General features: G+C 37.1%; 1 protein-coding gene across 3 annotated transcripts; it reads left to right on the forward strand.

The window, feature by feature from the left end:
* Window positions 1-293: 293 nt before the first annotated feature.
* LOC103709305 (mitogen-activated protein kinase 3-like) lies at window positions 294-9,931 on the forward strand. Of its 3 annotated transcripts, none has more exons than XM_017843392.5 (3): window positions 294-460; window positions 1,427-1,854; window positions 9,027-9,931. In XM_017843392.5, the coding sequence occupies exons 1-3, from the start codon at window positions 400-402 to the stop codon at window positions 9,708-9,710; spliced, it is 1,173 nt and encodes a 390-aa protein (XP_017698881.4). In that variant the 5' UTR covers window positions 294-399; the 3' UTR covers window positions 9,711-9,931. The 3 variants fall into 3 exon arrangements, with proteins under 3 accessions (XP_017698881.4, XP_089781591.1, XP_008792811.3); XM_089925465.1 differs by having other exon boundaries at window positions 424-1,007; window positions 1,257-1,854; XM_008794589.6 differs by having other exon boundaries at window positions 424-1,007.
* The last annotated feature ends 11,304 nt before the right edge of the window (window positions 9,932-21,235 follow it).

A 21,235-nucleotide genomic window follows, 5' to 3' on the forward strand; every position in this document is an offset into this window, starting at 1 on the left:
CATCGATTCAGATCAAGCAGGAGAAATAACAAGCTGACCCAATCCAAGCACGTGATATCCATGCTATCACCGACGGAAAATGCAATCCGTCCGATCGGTGGACTTCAGTTGGGCCCCGCACCGTGAGTCTCCGGTAAAATTCTTCGACGCCGAGCATGTGGCATGTGGATAAGAACACGTGTAGCAGCCCCAATCTAATTCAAATCCAAGCACAAGCGCGTCGAATTCGATACAATTCGCTCCCGCGGCAGCGTGGGAGATCCGGAGGCATACACCCCAAATTAATCTGGGAATTGGCCAATCAGTTCGCCGACGAGAGTTTGTGATCGTATGATGGATGGAACGTAGACGGATCCAACGGTAATCCTGGAAAAATCACGTTGACTGGCTTTACTTATCATGTGCCGCCGGTTTAACGCAAGGGGGAGTGGACACGAATCATCCGATCACGGAAGAAGAGGTAAAGAACCTCAGAACTAGAAGTCGGTTTTTTTTTTTTTATCATTTTTGCGCCTCTCTTTCTCTCTCTGAGAGTTATTAGGGGTTGGGGGGTGGGGGTCGGAAGATTAGGACATGGATTTGGGGGGGATAGAGGCAGGAAGAGGGAACGATATTAGATCGGAATTGAAGCGATATAGGTTAGGTTGACGCAAGATCGGATTGAGTGATGCATGGATTTAGTGGATTTGGTGCGATTAGTGGGGAATTGGAAGGGAATCGGAGTAGGAAGGGAGGATTTGTAGCGATTCAGGGGATTTGCTCTTTGGTGTTGTAGATCTTGGAGGGGTTCTGAAGTTTTAGGGGCTTTGCAGATCCAAACTTGGACCCAAAAAGAGATATAGTGGAAAGATGAGATTTTGTAGCTGGAATTATAGGAAGATTGTGGAATAAGTGGGCAATTCGGTTGAATCTCTTTGGGATGAGGGAGATTGGAGGAAATCAGTAGGAGACGTTGAGCATCGACGAGTACAAATCATACAAGTTATCGTGTATATTCCAAATTTTAGGTATGCATATTTTCTGCTTCTGAATATTGTCTCATTTCCAGACATTATTTGTTTTCCAGTGATTTCATTTCATCTCGTTTTATTTTATTTTTATTTTTTTTTGGTGGAGGGGGTGGTGGGGTGTTTTGAATATAACTTTTAGGAATACATCAGAATCGCCTGCAGTTCTAATTCTTAATTGTTAGATGATTATTTTAGCTGTTGTGATTTGAAAGAGTCTTACTGGCCCCTTGTCGTGGTGGCTTCCAGTGACGGGACTTTGGCATCTCAATAAATTTTGAATTGGGGATGAAACATAAGCACAATTGCTGAGATTGTTATGCAATGTCGATATGTACACAATGCCCCTTTTTTAGACTTAGCAGCGAAAATGTAGTGGGTGAAATCTTCAAGGAGATATGCTCCATTGCATTTTGCAGGGAATATGGCAACATTGGTTGATCCTCCAAATGGCATGGGAAACCGTGGGAAGCACTACTACTCCATGTGGCAAACCTTGTTCGAGATCGATACGAAGTACGTGCCTATCAAGCCTATTGGAAGAGGAGCTTATGGGGTTGTCTGCTCGTCCATAAATCGAGAAACAAATGAAAAGGTTGCAATAAAGAAGATCCACAATGTCTTTGATAACAGGGTGGATGCACTTAGAACGTTGCGGGAACTGAAGCTCCTTCGACATCTACGCCATGAGAATATTATTGCTTTGAAGGACATCATGATGCCAGCCAATAGGAAAAGCTTCAAGGATGTATACCTAGTTTATGAACTCATGGATACTGATCTGCATCAGATTATCAAGTCTTCACAGGCACTCTCTAATGACCACTTCCAATATTTCCTCTTTCAGGTATGGGTCCTCCATATAGGCTTCCTAGAAATGTATGTTTCAAAATAATTATTCCTACTTAGGATCATGGTATTTGAAATTATTTGCTATGGAAGAGAGAAAATCTGTAAATATCTGTGTGATTAAAATTCTATAGTTGGTTTCTAATGTTAAGACTAACCGCAAAGTGGTGGTTGATAGGAAGAAGTTTAAAAAAAAAAACTGTTTAGTATAAGGATCTATAAAAGTTTCAGGGCATTCAGGCACTGTTTTTGATGCTTCCTATCACTTTGTTTCCATATCAAGAGTGTGAGATGAGAAACTTTATAACCAGATTTGTTTCATTCAACTGGCATATATATAGTCAATTTTAACAGTAAGAAGACAATCTGACTTATGAGGCTATTCGCAGGTTCAGAGCGACTAAAAGAAAAGAAAAAGATAAACAGGAGAGAATGAAAATGAGAAAAAGGAGGAAATTCTATAATGAACTCTGTACGTTCAAGTGCTATTTAATGACTTTATATTCAAAGTGAAATGTTATCAAAATAGTGCTGCATTGGCATGGATTTGGGAATCTGAACCCGACATATGTTCTGGTGTACCATTTGACAATGCAGAAAAGATATCAAATTGCACTTAAAATCTAATTTTTAATACAATGTATAATTTAAGTTATATGATAAATTATATTAAGTATCAGTTAATCGTATGTTATATGCTAACTTATAAGCAATTGTATGTAGTATGAGAAGATTTGACTATTTTATCATTGATCTCGTGCAAATAGTTGCGGAAGAATCATTAGTTAGGTCACAGTTTGTGAAATTGTTACTCTTCTTGGATTGTTAAAAAGCGTAATTTTGAGCTGGGCCTTAGTTAACAAGGTACGGATCCATTAATTATCGTATCACATTTATTTTTGGGTTTTGTAGCCTAGGAAATAGATCAGTAATGAACTTTGGCTATTTGGTGTTATGGGTAGACTGCTGAAGTGATTTTATTAAAATAAAAAATTCTGCTTGGTCTGGTTCCAACTGGCCAAACGCATGATTCTTCCCTTCTCTTTCTTACTTCCATCTTCATTCCTTTTTTATTGCTTTTAATTTCCTTAATATTAGATACCCTTCTTTATCTTTGCTTGTTTTCATTGTAGGTCTATTTTTAGTTTCTTCCAAGGGAGTATTATTCCAGTTTTGTTAGAATATATTTAGCACTCTGTTTTGACCTTTAAGATTTTATAATGTTTCTGTCCGTGATAACCATATCAAAGTGGTTCTAGTTGGAATTCTAAAAGTTGAGGTATGATCATGTCCCAGTCACCGGCAGGTATGGTAAATACCACAGTACATACCATAGTGAGTCATTGTACTGTCAGGAGTGGTTACAAGGGAGGGAAGAAAGGTGTCAGAACACCATTAAACTAGGTACCCAGTGGTACAGCTTTGATCCGAGCTGGTTTACCCATGAATGGTCCTGAAGGGGTGCTGGTTACTGATCACTGGCTGGAACATGCTGTTCTGCCCAGTTTTTGAATATTTCGTTCTATATATCTCTGCTATGATCATTTATATTTGTCTTTCCGCAAAATCTCTGGTGCTGGACCAACCCAAAATTCTTCCTTTACATTGATATTGGTTAACACATTTGTGGTCTACATGATAAATTTTATTGCATGTGGATTTCTTCTTCAATTTCCATGCATAAAGACTGCTGCGAAGAGAAGGATATGTTATGCAGTCCCAACAAGGTTCAAACATGTTGGGCTGCCTGATGTACTTATCTACATGAGTGCTCAGATTTCCTTTTTTGTCCCAAATTTTTGTGACCAACCATGTTATGTGAGGAAGCATATCAGCATATTAAATGTCAAATAACTTGTGTTGACTTGTTCTTTTTTTTTCTTCTTCTTTTCATTTTATTCTTTTAAAGATAGATTTAAAATCATTTTCCGAAGCTACAAACTGTCTATTTACATCAATACATCAATGAAGGTGAGCAAAAATAATTACAAGTAATGCACTACTCATGTTCAAGTAATCTGGAGGGTGTACTGGACTGGGAGCAAATTATTTTTGTTCCCCTAAAGTTCAAATTATAATAGGAGAGTTGGATATGAATGGATATGACCTAGTAGTTAAATAGCAAGGAGCCACTATACAACTTCAATACAATGTTTATCAAGACCATCAAGGAAATTTCAGAAGCCTTGGCGATAATGTGCTCAGCATGGTTTCTAGTGCTGGTCCATGTTATTTGGCTGGCATGAACCATCCCCACCAGTACAGGCACCCTCAGCATGGGTCAGCATGACACCTATTAGTTTAGTTCTTAAAATATTTTTTTAACAGAAAAGATATTAAATCTTTCTTTTAATACTTTTTTTTTTGGCATGGTGTAATGTGCTTCATGGTATGCACTTGCTGCACCAGCTGGTGGTTGGCATGCCCACCAATAGTCGCACTTGAAACCTTGGTTATCAGGTGGAATTGTCACATGGATATTTGGCTGATCTCTATAAAATCACATTCACGATAAGAATATCAACCACTGATCAAGTAGTATGATTTTTGGTGGTCAATTTGAGTTGGATTCCCCTTTGTAATGATTAAACAAAAGAATGAATTTCAGGTTTCCAAAAATCTTCGCAAGGTTGCATTATAAGCATGAAAACATGTTAACCCTCAAACTCACTAGCTCTGAAGCATGACCCTCTTTATGTAAGGTGCACTCCCTTGGACAGCACCTTAAGTGGATCATCCTGTATTTCTTTTGGTTCTAGCTGTGGTGAACCCTTGAGAAGTCATGAAGAGTATAACTTTTGTTAGAATCCTGGTTATTATGTCATTGGATGAAGATGCCTTTTCATTGTTGGCATATTATTATATATCAGTTTGTGTTTATTTTCTTGTCCAGCTTTTTATGCTATTCATTATCAATAGGCAGGAGAGAAGATGTAGGTCGAGCTCCAGGGAAAATTAGCATGATCAGGATGTTCTTGATGCTTAGTTTAGTTCATAAGAACTTCAAGTCTCCATCCTTCAGCGCTCCCTGAGATGAAGAGAAAATCATCCTGTTGAAAAAAAGACTTGTTGCAGCTTCAAACATTACCATCCTACCAACTTCATTTGGTGATCCTGCTCTTCCATCTACTACATTGCTTTTGGATGCTATAAATCATTTTTTCAATATTTGGATCCTAACAAACAAAATTCTGGATAGGTCATAGTACATGGAGTAGACTGAAGTGATTTTGTTAATTTGCAACACAGAGCTCTAGAAACATAGAAAACATACAAGTTGGGGGTATGCAATTTATTTCATAGAATGACTTGATGCGAAGCCAGACTAATACAACTGGTCAAAAAGGAATAAATCTATTGAACAATGAGAAATAAATATCTTCCAGCATCATATAGTTAGAGGCTTTAGACTTTAGGCCCACAAGGCCTATTTCTTGAAGGTGGAGTGAGCTAGATACATGCAAGTGTGAGCAATATACATGCGCTAATGAAAGTTGGTACTTGGTAGAGTTAGTGCAATGAGTTATTTGCTTTTGCTCAAGGTGTTAGGCCACTATGGCTTTTAGATGCTCTAGTTGTGATGCTTGATTTCCCTGTACTGGTTGCATATGCTGACTTTGGGGTTAGGTAGCCCAAAGGGATTGTACTTCCAGGTTCCATGGACTCTATCGTAGCCCCTTATGATTCAACATGTTCTCCTTGACCACACTAAGCCTCTAATAGAGGATGTCAGTATAGTTGAGATTTCTCGTAGTATAGATTTTGTTGGTACTGATTCAAGTTGAAGATGAACATAGACATAGTTGAGTCAATTGACTCATTGGCGGCTGGAAGTCATCGATGTAGGTGTTGATACTAAGTATAACCTCGAGAAATTTTGCCACATGAAGTTCCTCTAGCTTCTGCCTTTGCTTGTGGATCTAGTTATAGATTTCACAGAGAAGCTAGATTGAGCAAAAACAGGAAAGAACCACAGAATTGATGGCCAAGATACACTATCATAACTAGTTTTTGGAAATTGGCATTCAGAACCCAAAGATCATGCCAATTGACAGTTCATTGGCCCCAGATTTTGTTCCCAAATTCCATCATTTTGAGGGTTAATGGGAGCCCAAATGTGGAAACTTACCTTTCTAGGTCATTTGATTTCTTAATTTCATAGGCCAAGTGAATCCAAATCATCTTAGAATTTCATAGGCGCATCGTACATGGTTGGAGATTCATGATTTTACTATTTTTGGTAAGATTTGCAAGGGGGCTTATCTATATAAGGTAGCTTAGGGATGGTTTAAATATAGGCTTGGATCCTGATTGATGAAATTATCATAAAGTAGTTTCTTCCACTTTACCTCTCTTCCTCATGCTTCTTCTCTCCCCACAGCACATGGGTAAGCCTCCACCACTTATCAAGGCCTTAATAAGAGTAGATAGGCATTTAGTTCCTCACAGAGGCCCCTACAGGACTACCCATCAAGGCTTTCTATAAACCTTCTGTGTCTAAATAATCTCTTGATACACTTTATAGATTTATGATATACTTTCTTTCCAAAGTACATTTCAAACAAGATTCAAATCTCTTTAGATGTCAAGGAACATAATATTATTGAATAAATCCAGACTAGTCTGGTGCCATGTCTTTAGCTGAGAGCTTTTTTGACTCAGGTTCTTCCAAATATAACTTATCTTGCCCTTACTGGCACACACTTAATGCATAAAACAGTTTAACCCCTTCAGTCTCTTTGATATTATAAGAATGTTGGCAATGCCACTAAAGAACGATGTTCTTTGGTTTGGCACTTAAAAGATATTGCTGCTCAAGACTTATACCTGCAATAATTATCTGTTATCTAGATCAGTTCTCAAAAGAATAGCACATATATGCTGATTCAGATTATAACAACAAGAGAATATCAAGGAAAAATTCTGGATATTCAATTTTCTGTGCATGTGGGTTTGCAGGAAGATATTACGTTCATACAAACAACCCACAGTTAAGACAATGCCCAATAAGGTTGCTTCCCTTCAAAATTTCGAGATCCTTGTGGTTATTCAGCTTATTTTTAAGAGAAATAAGCAAAGGTAGAAGAAAATAAAAGCGGCAATGCAACCAAAAGAGTGGAATTGATCATGTCTTAAGGCCAAAAAAACTGTGGTATATATGAATGTAGAGCTAGCACATGCATTTCCAAAAGGTGCAGCTCTAAGACAAACTATGGGACAATAGAAAGAGAGGCACGGTGAGAGGAAGAAACAAGGAATAAAATGGGACCAAGAAGAGTGAGGACACTAAGAAGAAGAAGATTGTATATTTTGATGCAGCTAGCTGGGTTTACACCTCGTAATGTTAGTATATTTAAGGTGATTGCCTTATTAAGCAGAAATGAGTAGATGCCTCTTCATGGGCAGACACCAATTAAGCTGCTGCTATATGGTGTGGGCCACGGAAGCTAGGAGTAGGAATTAATTATGAGAATTGATGGTGGTAATGATGAGCTTAATAGATGAATGTGTGCATGCATGATATAGCAGAAGATTAAATACCATAATTTTGTGAGCTGTGTTTCAAGATTTGGGCTATTGACTTTAAATGTTTAGTTAAAGGCTTGTAATTGAGAAATTTTCAGGCATTAATCCCAAAATCAAATGCACATGGTGGCTATATGGATTTCAATCTGTTGCGCTTATAGATGATAGAGCCAATTAGTATATAAGTAGTTTATTTTACACACTACTTACAACTATAACCTTAAAAAAACTCTATATATGCTTGCAACATGGTATTAAGACAAGTATGTGAATTAACTAGAACTATGAAGATAAGCAAATTCTTGACTCCTGTCATCGAAAATGACAATTGTCAACATTTTGAAATTAAGTATATATACTGTTAGAAAATATTAGATACACGATACTCCTTGCATCTGTACAGTGGCCTTACTGATTGCTTATTAACCACCTGTAGTTATCTAGACCATCATGCCTGTTATGAAATTTTCAAGGAAATGCAGATGATATGGGTAAAAATAAACCCCAAACACTCTGAAGCTTGGAAGTAGTAGCAGAGCTAATAATTTGGAATGCAGAATTGCTAGTGGTGCCTTTGATGGGTAGCACAGGCTTATCCTTGTACCAATCAGGTTTATAGTGCTACAAATTCTAGAACTGAATTTCACATTTCTCTTGCTCAAAAAAAAAAAAAAATCACATCTCTTTGCTTCAATACTCCTTCAGTGGCCTTCCAGTTTTGTTGTTTCCTGCACTATTTATGGCTTGTATTTCACACTTTTACTGAGCAACAATTTTGATAAATTTTAAGGTTTTCTTCCTTGAGGGAGATGGGAACCCCATCAAATTCATTGAGGATATGCATCAAGTATGAGTCCAGTGACTCTACAGGATCCAAAAGGAACGAGGAAGAAGGAGAACTAGGAGTCTGGGGCATGGGAGAGATAGATTGATAGAGAATAAAGGCCAAAACAAGGTTCCTCTCAGCAGATGAATGGTTTTATCTTTGCATGCTGGATTTCAAACCGACATCCATGCTAAGGCGTGTGACCACTCCTAACATCTTCCACCTGTTTCCTCGTGCTTGAAAATTCTAGTTTCGTTGGAGCCAAACACTCGAAAGCAGTGCAGCCACTAGAATGTCCCATGGTAGGTAGACTTATCTTTAAACATTGTGCACTCTCTAATCTGACTATAATTAAGTTATAGGTAGAGCTCTATTTCTGATTCCCCAACCTCTGAAAAAATTCTTCCAAAGATATCCTGAGAATCAACATTTTGGAAGGGGTATTCCGTGATTTCCTCATGAAATCCACATAGCACAGAGCAGGGTCTACATTAATGTTTCTTCTAATTAGATTGTCCTTTGTGATAAATTTTAAGTTGATCTAGACAGGATAATGTGCGAGAAATTTGCCAATATTGTAGCTTTTATTGGTTCAGTAATTACAGCAGCACTTGTTTCTTGGATGCTTGTATATATGCCTCCCATCAGCTTGTCATCTTTATTCCCAAATTTGCTAGTCATTTATACGGTTGCAGAATTACAAGTTTAGAAAGTGAATTTAACATTTGGCTTGCTGATCATGTCTGAAAGCTCTTTGTGAAGTTTTTGACCTTTGTTCATACGCTTGTTGCTCAACAACCTTTTTGCAATTGTTTTAGTTGCTCCGAGGACTGAAGTATATCCATTCGGCAAACATACTCCACAGAGACTTGAAGCCTGGGAACCTACTGGTCAATTCAAACTGCGACCTCAAGATTTGTGATTTTGGTTTGGCTCGCACGAGTAAGGGGGAGAATCAGTTTATGACCGAATATGTCGTCACCCGCTGGTATCGGGCCCCTGAGCTGCTCCTTTGCTGTGATAACTATGGCACCTCCATAGATGTATGGTCGGTGGGTTGCATCTTTGCTGAGCTTCTTGGGCGCAAGCCCATCTTTCCAGGCACTGAGTGCCTCAACCAGCTCAGGCTCATTATTAATGTCCTTGGCACCATGAATGATGCTGATGTTGACTTCATTGATAACCCAAAGGCGCGCAAATACATCAAGTCTCTGCCATATACCCCTGGTATTCCTCTCGCTGATCTGTACCCTCATGCAAATCCACTGGCTATTGACTTGCTGCAGAAGATGCTTGTTTTCGATCCATCTAAAAGGATCAGTGTCACCGAGGCATTGGAGCATCCATACATGTCTCCGCTTTATGATCCAAGTGCCAACCCTCTAGCTCAAGTCCCCATCGATCTCGACATTGATGAAGATCTTGGAGAGGACATGATCAGGGAGATGATGTGGAATGAGATGCTTTATTACCACCCAGAAGCTGCTTCAGCAAACTCGTAAGAATCATTGCTTGTTTCTAGTAGTAAACTAGAAGCTTCGTTGGACTGGATGTTGATTTTGTTTTTGTTGTTTTACTATTATGAGCTATGCTCGAGAGCCTGTTGTCTATAAATATGCTTGTAACGTATGCATGCAATGTTTGTGGTGTGCAAAACTTCCCTTGTATAATTTTGATGCTTGTATGTCTAAATTTTTTTATATGGTAATCACTTTTTCAATTATATTTTTCATTTTTAGTTTTTTTGAAGTGTACATAAGTGCTAAAATACTACCTTATTTGGTGGGTCATGCATATATTTTAGGATTTTTGAATTGCACCATAAAGTACTTATACAAAATGATTCTTTGAGTTAGAAAGCAATTAATCATATCGTTGAATAGTTGGCGTAGAAGCTTAACCATGGATATACACGATAAAAATGATGATTCTGCAACTGCCTATGATTTTATTGTTAATGAAATGGCAAATTAGGATGGCAGAGGATAGTGTTGTGTAACTTCTTATGTTAAAATGCAAAAAGTTGATATTTACCTCAAACTCTAAGGGCCCTGGAGCTAGTAATGGACTGCAACCTCTGAGAATAGAATCAGAAATGGGCAATCCACACTATTTCCTTCCAGTAGAGAATAAAGTTTTGGAAGAAATTGTGATAGTTATATCAAGTCATATCATATAATCAGTTGGATGCCGAAGATTCTGTAACTCTTATTATATTGTTGATCCATGATTCTATTTTTTCAGAAAAAAAAAGAGTACAAGTACAAGAAAATGTAAATACCATATAAATCACTAATTAGCTTCTTTATTTTTCTTAAATTGGTCTTGTCAATCTGTGATGTCATTAATATACTTGAAGTAGCGGGCATATGGATTGGTGGCCATGGTGCCAGTCAGGTGCCTATGTGGTTGCCAAGAGGTCAAGGTGGTCCAAAAAATAACAAATTCAAGAAACTAATGAAAATACAGAGAATTGTAAAAAGACGTTATCCAAGAAATCAAGCATAACATGTCAGATAAGATGTAGTCAGTTAATAGGATGTATTGTCTTGGTAACATTCAATACTCAATATCATTCTCAACTTTCATGATAAAATTGGAAGCAAAATATCAGTATGGGTGACCAGATGACCATTAGGTGGTCCTGTGATGTAGGATAGTCTATGGAAGATGGGAATGTATAAGGGCTTATGGAAGAGCTGAAATCTAAAGGTGCTGGAATTTCAGGTCGAGGCCTGAGTTTTCAATAAAACTTAACTAGCAATGTCATGTTTTTGAAGAAAATAGGAAATGGACGACTATTACCTACGTACGCTTAGGATTCTAGGGCCTAAATTGAGTTTTTAAGGATTTATGCGATTGAATAGCCAAAGTCTAGGGTTTGCTCAACTTTCTAGGGAAAATCTGATTTTCTTTTAATAATACAAAAGACCTATAAGCAGAGCAACTGAAACGAAAAACTAATAAGAATGAAAAATAAGGAAAACAGAACTAGATGTGAAAGAAGCAAGGAAGAACTAAAAGTAAATATAGATCATCATTAAAAGAACAGAGACAGATAAAAGATGATCCCTAGACTTAAATTTGAAGGCAAATAAAGAAAACAAAATCAGATGTAAAAGAATAGGAAAATATGAAATGAAAACATGAACTTTCTAAAAAACAATAAAGGAAAGAGGAAAGTTAACAATAGCTGACTCACTTTAGGGCCTTGATTATGAATCACTCCTACCTCACACCTTCATTGCGGGGTCAAACCACAAGAGTTATAAAAAATGACAAAGTTTCATTCTTTTTCATTCATATTCTGCATGAAACCTGATTACGTAACTAACTCTTATATTTAAAGTTAAATAAAGCCCTCAGAACTTTTCAACCCCGCAATAACACCCCTCATAATATGTGGTTAGTATTCAAATTTACTGTAGATGAATGTCAGCACTACAGTAACTTGCTCATCAAGCTATTAAAGTAAAAAATTTGCAATTTTCTAGTCTTAGCCGTTGATTTTAAATGACTAATTGTCAACTAATATAAACAGAAATAAAAGAGAGTTACAGAAAATTGACAGCTAAAATTACTTCTGAGAAAAATCCTTTAGTCATGTTGCTTTCTGATCTTGGGTCTCCATCATTTGCTTCTTCTACACAGGAACTCACCTCAAATTCTTTAAAATCAAAGTTGCATTGATTTGAGGTTAACTAATGATGAATACCATCCATTGAATGTCTAGTTATGCTTTATATAGAATTTGAACTCCAACTAACGTACAAACATGTCACACATGACTGCACTTGATTAAAATAATTCTTGATTTGCTTCGGATCAGCTCAAATTTCACCAATATCCAAGTTAGTTTTGCCTAACATGATATCGTCTTGAGAATATAAACATTATCAGCATATGTTTCATTTGAGGCAGCGGTCTCTTCAAACTTCAGTGGATCCTGTGTGCAAGTTGTTTTTTAGACTTTTGAGTATCTTGAGGAGCAAATTTTCCACTTTCTATTTTCTTCTTTAGAAAATTTAGCATCCAAACAACATTCTTCTGAAGGATCAACAATCAGTGTCACCTTCTTTTCTTCTAAAATGACTGTATAATCTCTGAAATTTATAGCCTCACCATCATTTAATTCATCAAGCTCTTCCCTATAATGAGATGAGTCTCATGAAGCTTCTTTTATGACCATCTTTTCTTTTGCAATGTTTTTATGATCACGCACTTTCCAATTTTCGGGGAAGCTCATCCTTCTCTTCTTTCAATTCCATAGCCACGGAAGTGGGTTTGATGGTCTCTTTGTTTTCCTGTGTTCCCATCTAATTGTGGCTTGTAACTGATGTTGCCTTCATTCTTCTCACTTTTACTTATGTATGACAATACCCCGAAAAGTGAGATGCTTGATTTTGTATGCATTGCTTTTCTCATCTTTCCATTGTATGACCAAGATCTTTCCTTAACTGGATCCGTGGGCTTTGGGAAGCTTCTTCCTCTTTTGCAGAATTCTTCTGTTGGAGTCTTTTCAGAAACAAGTTGGTCATATTTGTGGCCATGCTGAACAGTAAAGAGCCTTTTGTAATAAGGTAGCAAATACCTCTCCTTGAGCTGCTGCTTCATCTCTTCCCAATTGATGATAGGAGCTCAGCCTTGATGAATCATCTGATCTTCCATGCCTCTCCACCATATATAAGCTTGACCTTCTAGTTTTGTTTTGGTGAAGGGTACTCGCATCTGGTCAGACAGATCATATGAATCAAAGCAATCTTCTAGATATGTAAGCCAATCTAGAGACTTATGTAGTTCAATTTCTTCTGTAAAATCTTCATCGGCAACATGTTCATAAGGGCATTGTTGATAGTCATGTGTGCTCTATGAGTTGGATCGGCCACCATGATAGAATATTATGACATACTGAAGGCTTTGATACCAAACTGATGTTGGATAGTGGAAGAAGGGAATGTATAAGGGTTTAGTTGAAAAGGTCCATTAATTAAGAACTTTTCAACTCCCCAAACACCCCTCATAATACATGTCACTCTTTATGGTTGCTGTAGCATGAACAGTGCAGCTATAGGAACCTATTCATCAAATTATTAAATTAAAATCTGAGACTTTTAATCTTAGCTCTTGATTTTAAATAACCTATTATAAACTAAAAATAAACAGAAACAAAAGGAAATTGTAGAAAATTGTTAACTAAAAACTAATTCTAAGAAAAATCCCTAGGTCATGCTGCTTTCTCTTGCGCGTCCATCATCCTGTCTAGGCAGCAAAGGTGGCAGTATAACATTGATGCTGATCTAGGGTCTTATTCTGCCCTACATGCCAATTCCATGTTTTTGCGATCTTTAAATACTTTTCACCTCTTACATTTAGAGTTTCTTGAGATATGTTTTGAAATAGTTTGAGAAGATCCAGGCCTCCTTGATTTTTTGTTCGCTTTCCAGTTGAGTAGTCCTATAGATGGGATTTCTCAAAACATATCACCATCATTATTTACGTAGTGTTGAGGTTGAGCTCAACTGTGGAGGGCAACTCTAATTTGATCAGGTTTCATGTAGGGGTGGCAAAATATGACCCGACCCGCCAACCTGACCTGTGTTCGACCCGCCATAAACAGGTTTGGGTTTGGCCTAAACAGGTTCGGGTCGTAAACAGGTCGACCCGTTTAACCTGTTTATTAATTGGGTCGGATACGGGTTTTAGATGTCTGACCCGTTTAAACCGTTTAACCCGTTTAACTGTTGGGCAGGTTAAACAGGTCTAAACAGGTTAAACGGGTTCAACAGGTTAAACGGGTCTAAACAGGTTAAACGGGTCTAAACAGGTCTAAACAGGTCGGGTTGGGCAGGTTAAACAGGTTGGGTTGGATAGATTAAACAGGTCTAAACAGGTTAAACGGGTCAGGTTGGGCAAACAGGTTAAACAGGTCGGGTCGGGTTGGGTAAACAGGTTACCTGTTTATTAAACAGGTTAAACGGGTCGGGTCGGGTTACCTGTTTAATAAACAGGTCAGGTTCAGGTTTGTAATTCCTGACCCGTTTAATAAACAGGTCGGGTTCAGATTTATAGTTTTCTGACCCGACCTGTATTTGACCCGACATGTTTATGCCTGACCCGACCCGATTGCCACCCCTAGTTTCATGGGTTGATTCAGCAGGGTTTTACAGTTGGTTGTCAACCTGAACTCTTGAAGACCATCTTCCAAGAATCAAACTGAATTTCTAACCAGGGAACTTTAGGCAAGAAAGGGTCTGTCAAGGGCCAGTTGCTCATGCAACCTAGGAAAGATCATCTATAATTACATTGACTTGAATAGAGAGTGTAGATAAAGAGAAGATTACACGATTAGATTTTGGGAGTTGCTTTCATCTCTAAACATATGTGTGTACTGAAATATCATTTCCAATGGAATCTGAAAGGTCTAGAAAAGATTAGGGAGATAAAACTAACTGTAGCATAAAACTAAATGAACACAATATACTCTATAAATGATTGGTTTCAAAGCTTGGTTTGTAGGCAATTATGTGTTCTATCATAAGGTTGTAAGGTTGACTTAACTTGCCACTGAAGTCAGACACCAGCAGACTTAGGCAATATAAAGTTTTGGTTGTTGCAAATGAAGCTTGTATATGACTCCAAATCACCGCCTTGATAAGCTTCAGAGGCTGTACAAAGTTATGAGACAACATCCGCCTTGGGCTGCACTCAGCTAGATTCCATTTCCTGATCATTCCTTTTTCTAAGTGATTGATCCCTTCACCTAATGCCTTTTATTTTCTTCATGTTTCCTATGTCAAATACTCGATTCTTTGAAGCATGCTTATAGTAGGCATTGGGCATCTTTATCCAAAAACTATAGCTATTGTTAGCATGATATTGAGGAATCTCATTCTAGTTGCTTGAAATATGCACATGTATGCACGGGCACTTGTGCAGCTTTATAGGATAACCATTGTTAGGTATCACATGTTGTGAACACTCTTTTGGTTGGATCTAAACTTCTAACTTCTTTTCGAAACTGACATGCTTGGTCTCTTGTTGTGAGATCATAAAAGCACGGACATATTTTTTGTTTCTTGAGCCCCACCAAAGCTGAAATATTATGACCAAGATTACAACCAAGTTGCCCATGAGGTTTCTAGGATAACCATTGTTGGGACTGAGCTGAAATATTCCTAGTTTATTTTGTGGAGAACCATATCTGCTATCATGAGGTTGAAGAATTGACCTATCTTACCCATCAAATAAGATCCAACTAGATTGTATAATTTTGGTTCTTTATATTAATTTTCATAAGTATGTGAATGAGAATGTATATTGTGATGAATGGCCGTTTTTTGATAACCTTAAAGACTTTATTTTTATACATTTTGGGACAAATAGCCTTGAGGTGCACTCAAAGTTACCTTCCTGATTCTATTCCTTGGCCTGCTCCATTGTGCCTTTTGCTTTCCTTGCTTGGTTCCAATGAAAGACTAGAGTCATCTAGGCATGCTAATAACAATAGGCTCTCAGAATTATTGTAGCTTGTAGGCTTTTCTCTTTTACATGCTTATATTGTAAGGTCGAAGTCGAAGGAGGAAAATATTCTCTTCTCTTTAATGTGCTTTATTCTAAATCTCTAGCAACTGCTAGCATGCTTTGCAGCCAGTCTAGTGCAGGCAAGTCTAGGCAGAAGGCTTTGAGTTGCTTTTGAGGGTTCTAGGCAACTTTGAATAAAAGAAGGTTGTGCAGGTTGATTGTTGTTATCAGGGAAACACTTTTTACTCTATATCTTAGTCATGTTCATGAAATTGGATGTATCATCTGTTTCTTTCAGAATATAGCATGGAAAAAATATTCTTTTGCTTCATTTGCACTCCCTGTTGCACAAAACAAGAAATGCCATGAAATCTCTCTCTCTCTCTCTCTCTCTCTCTCTCTCTCTCTCTCTCTCTCTCTCCCCGCGCGTGCACGTTTGACTGCTGATCATTGAATTAAGACATCGATGCTATTTTGTTTATGGTGATGCTTTTAGGGATGAGCAATTCACTCTCTCTGTCTTCAGCACTGCTGTTGCCTACTTGTACATAGGAAAGCAACAGAATGAAATTAGGATGAGGTGAATGGGTGGATTAGACCCACTCAACCTTAGATAATTTGAATGTTAGCATAATGCTATGTTTTGGATGGTGGTGCATGCGAATTAATTGCAATTCATCATAATTTTTTTCCTCAGACTGCTACCATGGTTTTGAATAATGGTGTTATAATTGTTATGTCGACCATTATAATGGTTTCAGCCGCCCTATTATGTTATTAAGATAAATAATGTGAAAAATATAATGGCTGTTATTTTCCATTATTTCCTGTATTTTGCATCATAATGGACCATTATAACATAAATAACAGACACTATTTTCACTTGTACTTTCTTTTAAATAAAATAATACTTTTTTCCAAATTTCAAAAAAAAACAATTTATTTGTTGGACCGTTGGTACCAGAATTTTATGAAGTCTGACCTTCACATCAAACATGCTGCATTTATCTACCCCTTGAGACATGTTTTTGCTTACTTCTATCTAATTGCTGAAATTGGTAAATTTATATGTTGCAAATACACCATCCATATCTCCTCTTACAGACTAGTCTGCTTAGCGATGGATTAGACTGCATTTTCTTATCAATTGCAAATCTCAATTGCATTATCTGTTCTCTACTGTTGGGCGGAAACCATACCCATGAAATCTATGAATGGAGGCTGTTGTTGATACATGAGAAAGAAGAGGCCTGTTGGTGGATATTTTTCATGTTAAATGATCTAAGTGAATGATCATGGGTTGTCATTCAACCAGAAGAACTTCACGAAATAAAATGTTTTTATTTTCTTTTGCTGAATCAACATAAAAGGCTTGGCAAATATGTGCTTTCACCAAGGGGGGAAGAAAAAAGAAAAGGTATCATTTATTTTTTCCAAACCTTTCATAGCTGTCGAATGCACAATATGCTTTTTACAAGTAATTGGGTCTACTATGCTTCTATACCTTCCTTAGCTATTCCCCCTCATCAGATCGCCAACGCTTGCCTTTGTTTATTGTTCCTTTTTAAGTACATCTCGTCAATGGGAGAACAACTAAAGCGAAGTTCTTTTCATAGCTATGCAATGCGTAATGTTCTTTTCATAGCCATGGAATGCGTAATATTCTTTTGACAAGTAATCATATGTACTGCATTTTTGGTTCCTCATTTCTTTTTTTTGTTCCCTTGAACTGTTCCCAGGCATCAAATTGCCAATCCTGAGCTCTGTTTGGTGTTGTTTTGAGCAGCCTTCCATTCTTTTTTCAATGATACCTTGGTGACCCACTAAAGCATGAGTTGAGAGGTGGAAACTTTTACAGCGCTGACGCAAAGGAGTTTTAAAAGGATGGTGCATGTGGTGTGATAGTGTTTCTCTTATGAATTTTGATCATAAAGATCCTTAAGAAATCTTGGGCATGAAGCTTTAAATTTCCTTGTGAAAGAAGGTAATCTTCGGCTTGGAATTAAAGACTCATTTGGTTCACAGAAAAACAAGTTGAGAAAGTGTGGTCAACAAGAAAATAAAAAAATACCTCTTGTTTAGTTAGAGTTTGTAAAAGAAAGAGACGACAAAGTAGCACTCCTATGGAAATAAGATTTCTATATTTAACAGAAAAAAAAAAATTCATGAAAGACATGAAAAAGCTATTTTTTTATCAATTGGAAATTGAATTTTTTTTCTCAAAAGTATCCTTAAGCCATCAAAATTTATGAGTAAAATTTCTCTCTCTTTTAAGAGTATAATAGGTATTTTATACTATTTTCTTAAAAAAGTATATGTTCAACTAGACATAAGCACTTTGAGATTTACCACTTTTCTATAATTAACCATATTTTTTTCAAACATCATATTTTCAGAAATTATCTTCTTAAAAAAATATTTCAATAAAAAAAAAAAAATCGCAAACCAAGAGAGCCCCAAGTGACTTCAGAGCTTACTATTACACTAACAGAGTCAGTGGATGACATCCTTTCTTGCACTAGCCTACTGTTTTGGGAACATGGGTTGACCTCAATTGGTGCAGGATTCCCTCGCCCCCTTCCTTCCTTTGGGAGGAGGGGTTCCGCAGTTCTTAGAGGGAACTGTGCAATAAGAGTATCTCTTAGGAGGGGCAGAGGCATAGCTTTATAGGGTTGCATGCATCAATACAACACCACGCTTTCATGTGTGAGAAATGGGTATGACATAAGATTATACCCAGTGTAACATAACATTATAGCTTTATAGAGTATTCATAGGATGTTAACTATAGGTTTATAACTTTATAGCTTTCGACCTTGGAGTGAGAGTATTTTCCTGGTGAGAGGATAATTATTAGGATGATTTTGAATATCATAACATTCTGCTTATGATGGGTGAAAGGAAGAGTGAATGTTCAACTAAAATTCTTATTTTCTTCTAAGATTTTTGTGGTTAAGCTTTGGAGTTAGTTCAGATATATTTTCTCTGAATACTGTAGACTACGGTTTTGATAGTGACGATGCAGAGAATCTTTCACTTGAAATGATTAACAATTACGAGAAGAAGCAATTCAACAAGGACAATCAGCAGAGATTTTGTTTTGAAATTTTTCCAGATTTTTGAAACCTTCATCTTGTTTAACCACCGATTTGGAATTTATAGATGAATGCACTCCGAGCAAGGAGAAAAAATTATACACTCCAAAGCTTTGACCTATCTGCTATTTGTTTGGGTGTAAATATATTTTATCTTATTTCGTGAGTCACACTATTGTTTGATGCCCTACCTTGTGTCATAGGTGACCTTATTTTTTTTTTTTTTTCTTGTTAATGCTCGTGGATATGCAGGTCAACGATAAAATTTAGAATTTCTTTAGGGTGCAACTAGTTGAATTGATAAAATTATTTGTGTGCGATCTTATCTTTACTTTTGATATCATTCTAATTTTCTTTTATCTTAATTTTAAAAATAAAATTAGGTAAAATGAAATGAAATGAGATGTAGCATTTCTTGCATTCAAAGGTATTTGTTTCACCTGCCACTTGGGTTCGTTGATGTGCTAAGGCTTACCAAACTATTCCAGCCGTCCATACTATTTTTACTTCTTGTAGATTTTCTTTTCCAAAAGGTTATTACAAAATTATTTGTGCGGATGACCCTACATGAAATGTCACTAGAAGACGTGCAAAAGCAAAGCCCACTCAAGTATGTTGCTTGGGTGAGAGAATGGAATATCCATTTGACACTGTGTTTATATGTGTGTGTGAGAGAGAGAAAGAGGGAGAGTTAAGTTCTGCTACCAAATAATGTAGGAAAATAGTAGAGAAAACAAAGACAAGAAGAACAAGGACAAGAATGACGAAAGAAAGGTGTTGGCTCCTTGGCCATGAATCTATTTCATTGGAAAAGCCCCAAGATGTGTGTGTGTCACACACACACACACACACACACACACACACACACAGAGAGAGAGAGAGAGAGAGAGTCAAGGTTTGCTACCAAATAATGTAGGAAAATAGTAGAGAAAATAAAGACAAGAAGAAGAAGGACGGGAATGATGAAAGAAAGGTGTTGGCTCCTTGGCCACAAATCTATTTCATTGGAAAAGACCCAAAATATTCATTTCAATGATAGGAACCAGCTGTGTTTTTTTTTCCAACATTATGTTTGTCATATAAAGCTGATAAAAATCTAGACTATTTGACTAAAAAGCTATAATTGTTGTATGGTTCATAAGGGATCTTAAATTTGACTTAGAAAATATCTATCTCTATTGGAAGACTGACTCGAGAACTGAAAGAGATGCAGTAAACATGGGAGAAATTTGGATAACTGGAGGAAAAACATAGGTTGTAAAAACATTATGGGAATGTAATGAACCAAACGTGTGATGGGAACTGAAAGTGCTGTAACAAGGCATTCTTGTATTTACACACTTCTCCATGAGATGATCAATATAATAAAGCTTAAAAAGCAAAAGCAAAGTAGTATTTTGGTCAACATCACATCACAACAACTACTTGTTTGATCTTTTAAGTCACTATAGCATTAAATGTTGACTCACAGTATCCCCCTCATGATGAGAACCAAGGTAAGAACAGATAATAGAATGAGAGAAGATAATGGGTGCAATAACTGAACTTTTAGGTTTAATACGAATCGGTTTAGATAGATAGAAGGCATGAATCCAAATGGTGAATGTTAATTGGGCAGGAAACATGGCTGTTTTTTTTCCAAACACAAAATATTTATGGAAGCAAGTATTGAGACCATAACATACTTCAATTCCTCTTACAAAGTTCTCTCTGTGGTTCAGCCTGATGGCAGTTGGTTGGTACCTGCCACTTGTCGGTTTAAATCAGCCAGCTTCTCTGGTTCTGTGGGACATACATTATTAATTTATGCCGAACCTTGTATTCACAATCATCACATCAACTTGATGGACCTTAAAAGAGCAATAGTTGGCATCAATAATGAACTATGGTTTAAGATGAATCCAAATTTTTGGGTAGATTGGATTTATTAGGAGCTTAGACCTTAGACAATAATTTCTCCATGAAAAGGTCATGCTCTCTTTGCTTATTTAGTCGTGCAAGTCCTGCCCCACAAACCGACCATGTCTTTTCTTCTCCTTCTCTGAATGTGACATCTTTCACTTTACCTTCTTTGGCTCATGGTGATGGGATGGGAACCATGCCATATCATGCAGCACCAAAACGCGAATCGCAGGCCATCGTTTCTGGATGGATTGGTGCGTCCAAGGAAAAAGTTTCTGAGACAGTGCAAGGAATATGTAATGATGGGTGCATCTTGGCATCTGCTTCAGCATGTCATGTACATGGAACTGGCGCTGCCGACAGATGGATAGAACTTGTAGCTTAACTGTAACCAAAACATGCAAGCCATTAATATGAAGTCTTACATGTCCATCATTACTTCAATGATCTCATATGATGGCACATGAGAAAAGATAAGAACAAAATGAGTAATTAGATGGTTAAAAATA

The sequence above is a fragment of the Phoenix dactylifera genome, chromosome 9, assembly GCF_051530095.1.
Source record: "Phoenix dactylifera cultivar Ajwa chromosome 9, Ajwa_hap1_PhDact_Kaust_v1.1, whole genome shotgun sequence".
Lineage (NCBI taxonomy): Eukaryota > Viridiplantae > Streptophyta > Magnoliopsida > Arecales > Arecaceae > Phoenix > Phoenix dactylifera.